This window comes from Pygocentrus nattereri, chromosome 29, assembly GCF_015220715.1.
Source record: "Pygocentrus nattereri isolate fPygNat1 chromosome 29, fPygNat1.pri, whole genome shotgun sequence".
Taxonomy (NCBI): Eukaryota; Metazoa; Chordata; class Actinopteri; order Characiformes; family Serrasalmidae; genus Pygocentrus; species Pygocentrus nattereri.
This window is the reverse complement of record NC_051239.1, coordinates 1707288-1714787: the sequence shown is the minus strand read 5'-3', so window position 1 is coordinate 1714787 and position 7500 is coordinate 1707288. Positions and strand designations below refer to the sequence as shown.

Here is a 7500-nt window from a genome sequence, read left to right as displayed (position 1 = left end):
ATCAGCCTTAAAATCACAGTTTAACCCCGTAAACTTTACGTTTACAGCAGAGTTTACTCTAAATCAGCCTTAAAATCACAGTTTAACCCCGTAAACTTTACGTTTACAGCAGAGTTTACTCTAAATCAGCCTTAAAATCACAGTTTAACCCCGTAAACTTTACGTTTACAGCAGAGTTTACTCTAAATCAGCCTTAAAATCACAGTTTAACCCCGTAAACTTTACGTTTACAGCAGAGTTAACTCTAAATCGGCCTTAAAATCACAGTTTAACCCCGTAAACTTTACGTTTACAGCAGAGTTAACTCTAAATCGGCCTTAAAATCACAGTTTAACCCCTTAAACTTTACGTTTACAGCAGAGTTTACACAAAATCGGCCTTAAAATCACAGTTTAACCCCTTAAACTTTACGTTTACAGCAGAGTTTACTCAAAATCGGCCTTAAAATCACAGTTTAACCCCTTAAACTTTACGTTTACAGCAGAGTTTACTCAAAATCGGCCTTAAAATCACAGTTTAACCCCTTAAACTTTACATTTACAGCAGAGTTTACTCAAAATCGGCCTTAAAATCACAGTTTAGCCCTGTAAACGTTACATTTACAGCAGAGTTTACTCAAAATCGGCCTTAAAATCACAGTTTAACCCCTTAAACTTTACATTTACAGCAGAGTTTACTCAAAATCGGCCTTAAAATGACCATTTAACCCCGTAAACTTTACATTTACAGCAGAGTTTACTCTAAATCGGCCTTAAATTGACCGTTTAACCCCTTAAACTTTACATGTACAGCAGACTTTACTCTAAATCTGCCTTAAAATCACCATTTAAGCCCTTAAACTTTACATTTACAGCAGTTTACTCTAAATCAGGCTTAAAATGACCGTTTAACCCCTTAAACTTTACATTTAAAGCAGAGTTTACGCTACATCAGCCTCAAAAAGATCATTTAACCCCTAAAACTGCACATTTGCTGAGTTGATGCCACACCGTTTTCATGCATCACATTACTTACATCGCTTAAACTCTAGATTTACAGCAAGGTTCTCTCTAAAACAACCTTACTTTTAACATTTAAGCCCTTAAAGTGCACATTCAAGGTGGCGTTTGCTGTCCAGCAGCTTTAAGTTGACCGCGTCCCCCCTCCCTTTTGTTTTGAACAGTAGCCTTTAGTCTAAAATGAACTCCAAGTCCCAGGGTGTTCATAATAACTCAGTCATTCGGCACCGTTTTCGATGAAGTTGCGGAATAACAGGCCCTGAGACGGGGACGTCTGTGCACAGTTATTATGCTGAACGATCTAAAGGCGTATTGTTCATTATCCAGTGCGGACCTCATGCGTGTACGCCGTGTGGTTCTGGGAGCGAGGCAGGTCTGTAAGAGTGTGAGCGATTAACTTTCAGGTCCGAAAGCGGACGACAGGCAGGCGTGTGCACTTGATGCGGTGGGTTGTGTGCATGAAATCAATGACACAACACTAACAATAACAGATGTAAACAGAGCATTCGGGACACGGCGAAACAGCGCACAGGCGCTTCGGCTGGTGGGCAAAGCAGGCCAGGTCCACTTCTCACCTCCTAACTAAATTAGCATGCTACCCAGACAAGCCTCATGGCTATTATATTCAACATGCTAATATCGGATATCATCACAGCGAGCTGCTGCTCATGATGGACAAAACCATCCGCGGCAATGGATCACCTTAAACATGCTCTGGGGGGCTCGGGGAGGTCCGGATGACAGCAGGGCTGTTAGTGCTTTTCCTTTAACAAAGAGCCAGACTAATTCAAACCATGTATGTGTCCTACATAGAGGAGGCTGGCCAGCAGCACCAAAACAGCCATGAAACACCCCTGTGTTACGCACACCCACACCCACACACCTTTTTTGGAGGGTCTACAGGCTGCTGTAAGAACACAGTCACATTGTAACCCCCCCTCCCCAAACCCACACCCCCCACCCCCCGCCCCCCCTTCACTTTAGCAATCAAAAATCTCCCTCATTCACAAACACTGGGAGTGATCTGCTCACATTTTCCCAACACAACACACCTTGCTGTTAGTGCGGAATGTGTGAGGCGCTGAAGTTGGACCAAAAGCACGGCAGTTAGCTGGGAAGAAAGTCTGAGCTGTTTTCAATGATGGTGGCTTGAAAAGTTTTCATTCACTCACCTTGTGTAGTCTGCCAGCTGAGGCCTCCTATGAACATTTTGCTGCAGACAGATAGAGAGGGAGACGGGGAAAGGAGGAAAGAAAGAAACACAAAAGCAGGCAATCAACAAGTGCGACTAGGTGAGGTCTGAGAACAAGCGAAGAAAAGAGAGGAGAAACGAAAGAACGGCGCCGCTTTGATCCCCCAGCTCGGGCTCCATCCAGGCTCCGCGAGTTAGCGGCTCTACCTCGCCGCTCTAGCCGCCCGAGGAGGCGCTTTGTCCGGCTGCGCGTCGAATCGTCTCCGCGCGTCCGGCGCCGGAGCTCAAAGTTGGAAGACAGGGGAAGGGAGGAAGAGAAAAGAAGTGCGGCTGTACCAGGGGTCGTGGGGTGAATCCGCGCTGGACACGGTGCTCTGGCTGCCCTCAGACTCCATTCGTCCCGTACCGAGCCACGCGGGAGTGTGTATGAGTGTGAGTCTATGTGTGTGTGCGTGTGTGTGTGTGCGCGGAGAGAGAGAGAGAGAGAGAGCGAGAGAGAGAGAGAGAGAGGCTGAAAAAGTGAGGAGAGGGCTGGGGGAGTGGAGAGGAGCACAAGGGGAGCACAAACTCCTCCTCTACTGCCCTGGGTCAGTACACACACACACACACACGCACACGCACGCGCACACGCGCGCAGCATCATAACGACATATGGACCCTAATCAATTTAGCCCAAATATGGGGAGCTGAACCAACGACTGATTAAATTGTCTGTGCTGGTTCCCCCACCCATTCACTTAAACCTAAAGGGGAACTCCACCGACCTTCCAAAATTTCCTGCATAGAGAGATCCAGAGGGTTTGGTGTGAAGCGGTTCAGACGTCTTTACAGTGGTGGTGATGGGAACCAGGCGTCGCCATGACTACAACACAGATATAGACACTTTATTTACCATCCAGAACCACCAGAGAACCTACACGAGTCTTCTGAGCTTATATGGAATGCTGATGATGGAAAACAGTGGAAAATCTGGAATAATCAGTTTTCTTTGGGGACTATTTTGCCGCACAGCGCCCTGCATGTCTCCCTCCACCATGAATGGAGTTGAAGTTCTCTAAACTCTCATAAAACAGCGTCTCAGTCATCAGGCAGTGAATTCAGAACCAGTTCATGTAGGAACTTTCTGTGAGGAGCTTTTAGAGGGACGTCTGGTTCCTATCACCACCACTGGGAACGGTTCTGACTCGGTTAGTTTATCTAGAACAGAGTTTCACACCAAACCACTTAATTATGGAGAAATCTGAAAACATGGTGGAATCCCCCTTTAGGCTAATCAAATTCAGGCCTTTAGAGCTAGTTTAGGTCTTTGGAGCTCAATTCTGCCACTTCAACAAAACGTCTCCACCTCTATGATCATGTATTATTTATCATTTATGACTTATTTATTGTTTATCATGTATTATTTAATCGTCATTAGTGCATTAATATCTTAACGACATTAATAACATTGTCCTAATCGGCCCACAGCTGGACATACGGCGTCAACAAAGCTGTAAGAATGAGAGCTTCTGTACAGATATTACAGATATTACTGTTACAGATATTACAGATATTACTGATATTACTGTTACAGATATTACAGATATTACTGTTACAGATATTACAGATATTACTGATATTACTGTTACAGATATTACAGATATTACTGATATTACTGATATTACTGTTACAGATATTACAGATATTACTGTTACAGATATTACAGATATTACTGATATTACTGTTACAGATATTACAGATATTACTGATATTACTGATATTACTGTTACAGATATTACTGATATTACTGATATTACTGTTACAGATATTACAGATATTACTGATATTACTGATATTACTGTTACAGATATTACAGATATTACTGTTACAGATATTACAGATATTACTGATATTACTGATATTACTGTTACAGATATTACAGATATTACTGAGATTACTGATATTACTGTTACTGATATTACTGTTACAGATATTACTGATATTACTGATATTACTGTTACAGATATTACAGATATTACTGTTACAGATATTACAGATATTACTGATATTACTGTTACAGATATTACAGATATTACTGATATTACTGATATTACTGTTACAGATATTACAGATATTACTGAGATTACTGATATTACTGTTACTGATATTACTGTTACAGATATTACTGTTACAGATATTACTGTTATTGATATTACTGATATTACTGATATTACTGTTACAGATATTACAGATATTACTGAGATTACTGATATTACTGTTACAGATATTACTGTTACAGATATTACTGATATTACTGATATTACTGTTACAGATATTACTGTTACAGATATTACTGATATTACTGTTACAGATATTACTGATATTACTGATATTTCTGTTACAGATATTACTGTTATTGATATTACTGATATTACTGATATTACTGTTACAGATATTATTGATATTACTGATATTACTGTTACAGATATTACTGATATTACTTCATTAGTGTTTCTTTCTCTCTCTCTCTCTGTCTCTCTCTCTCTTTCTCTCTCTCTCTCTCCCTCTCTCTCTCCCTCTCTCTCTCTCTCCCTCTCCCTCTCTCTCTCTCTCTCTCTCTCTCTCTCTCTCTGTCTCTCTCTCTCTCTATCTCTGTCTCTCTCCCTCTCTCTCTCTCTCCCTCTCCCTCTCTCTCTCTCTCTCTCTCTCTCTCTCTCTGTCACCTGTTGCGTTCAGGCTGATTAAAAAGGATGAACTGGACGATGAAGGAGTGGCTGTGTTATGAGAGGCAGGCTGTGTGTTTCGGGCGTGCAGTGCACTACAGTGTGTTTCCCAACTCCGCTGGCTTTCTCAGACAGCTCTGCATAACTATAAACACCTATTCCTCCTTAAATCTACAGGCTGCATCTGTGACGTACTGTTGACCACACAGAGGACACACTCAGATCCCCCCCCACCCCCACCACCCCGGACTTACAGAAGAACAGAGAACCCATCAAACCAAACGTACAGTCGAAATCAGTGGGCAGATGATGAAGCAGCTGCTCACTAACTTCTGCTATAAATGAGTTTCAGGTCAACAGATCAGGCCGAGAAACCCGGTAAACTGTAAGAGCCTGTGTGAGTCCACACTTTGATTCCTCACTCCTCAGCTTTCATAGTTTCATAGTAGTTTCTGAATAATTCACAGTAGATACTGAATAATTTAAAGTAGACACCGAATCATTTATGGTAGATATTGAATAATTCGTAGCAGATACTAAATAATTCATAGTAGATATTGAACCATTTAAAATAGACACTGAATCATTTATGTTAGACACTGACTCATTTATGGTAGACACTGAATCATTCATAGTAGAAACTGAATCATTCTAAGTAGATACTGAATCACTTGTAGCATAGTAGATATTGAACCATTTAAAATAGACACTGAATCATTTATTGTAAATAGTGAATAATTCATAGCAGACACTGACTCATTTATGGTAGACACTGAATCGTTTATGGTAGACACTGAATCATTTATAATAGAAACTGAAGAATTTATAGTAGGTACTGCATAATTTATAGTATACACTGAATAATTAACTATAACTATAACATAACTATATACAGATAAAGCTGTAACTACAAGCCCATTACCAAAAAAGTTGGGACGCTGTGGAAAATGTAAATAAAAACAAAATGCAATGATGTGTAAATCATTTAAACCCTATATTTAATTGACAATAGCACAAAGACAACAAATCAGATGTTGAAACTGAGAAATTTTATGTTTTTAAAAAATATTTGTCCATTTCCAAAAAAGTAGGGACGTTCTTCTTCTTGTTTGATTCAGGATTTCAGCTGCTCGTCAGTTTCAGGGGCTCGTTTGTCGTATTTTTCATTTAATAATGAGCCAAATGTTCTCAGTGGTGACCGGTCTGGACTGCAGGCAGGTCAGTTTAGCACCTGGACTCTTTTAATACGGAGCAGTGCTGCTGTAATACAGTCAGAATGTGGTTTGACATCGTCTTGCTGAAATAATCAAGGCCTTCCCTGAAAAAGACGTCGTCTGGATGGCAGCAGATTTTGATAAAACATCTTTATATCATTCAGCTTTAATGGCGCCTTGTCCATGATTTCCTAAAGAATGTCAAATGTTGATTCGTCGGACCGCCGGACACTTTTCCACTTCCCCTCAGTCCATTTTAAATGAGCTCAGGCCCAGAGAAGGTGGCAGCGTTTCTGGATCCTGTTTATATTTGGTTTTGTCGACCCAGTGCAGCACGCGGTTCAACGTCAGCGCAGCAGCGTAAAACTTTGGGAGAGTCTGTTCAACATAAATGATGAACTAACCTAACTTTGTGTAAATAGAGCTCAATATAGAAATATGTCCACATATGCAGTCGAGACTGACGCGGCTTTTTTCTGAATTTCTACAAACACCATTTCATTTTATAGTAAATGAGTTTGGGCTGGTTTATGTTTATGAACAGACGCCTACAGATCAACATAGTAAAGGAGCTCATCTGTGATCCTGAGTTTAAAGCCAGTTTTTATTCAACTTAAACTTGGAACTAAGTTGTAAATAAATCTGAAACTGAAACTTTGCTTGTGTGTAAAAAGTGATTTCAGAGCCACTCGGTTCTCCCTGATGGAAACTGTTTACCTTCAGTGTTTTGTGCTTCTGATCATTTTAATAGACGTCAGCGTCACTAATTAATGACCTTCTATTAAAAGACTGGTTTACCAAGAGAGACGCTGGAGGACTTTCACCTGAAATGAGTTCATGAAGCCAGTCTGGTTATAAAAATGATAACAGGACATCAGAGCCAGAATTCCTCTTTTAGTACTTTTACTTTATACTTAAGTACATTTGAAGGGAAATACTTTAGTACTTTTACTCAAGTGGAGGTCTAAAGGGAGGAACTTCTACTTTTACTGGAGGGATATTTTACCCTGGGGGTCTCGACTTTAACTCCAGTACAGGGTTTGTATACTTTGTCCACCTCTGCTGTTCCTTTGCTAATCAACCACCAGGTGTTTTTTTTCCCTGTCCCAACTTTTTTGGAACATGTTGCTGACGTGAAATTCAAAATGAGCAAATATTTTCAGAAAACAATAAAATTTCTCAGTTTCAACGTTTGATTTGTTGTATTCACAGTTTTTTAAAATGATTTGCACATCATTGCAGTTTGTTTTTATTTACATTTTTTGGAATATACAGCGTTTTCTTTTGATTCGCTCGTTAGCAAAGCTACCGAGTGTCCAACAGAGAAATCAATAGAGATTTTGCTGTCCTTCTGGCCATTTAGCGAGCCGGACTGTGCTGCCCCGTGGCTCTCT

General features: G+C 40.5%; 1 protein-coding gene across 2 annotated transcripts in view; it reads right to left on the bottom strand.

Annotated features, from left to right (window-relative positions):
* msi1b (musashi RNA binding protein 1b) overlaps positions 1–2694 on the bottom strand; it is a 47202-nt gene extending 44508 nt beyond the window's left edge. The window contains exons 1-2 of one of the 2 annotated variants that reach the window (XM_017688387.2): positions 2527–2694; positions 2171–2211 (exon numbers count right to left, since the gene is read on the bottom strand). In XM_017688387.2, coding sequence (XP_017543876.1) covers positions 2171–2211; positions 2527–2585 — 100 coding nt within the window. In that variant the 5' untranslated portion in view covers positions 2586–2694. The remainder of the gene's footprint in view (positions 1–2170; positions 2212–2526) is intronic. The other variant, XM_017688385.2, reaches the window with a different exon arrangement.
* Between the last annotated feature and the right edge of the window lie 4806 nt (positions 2695–7500).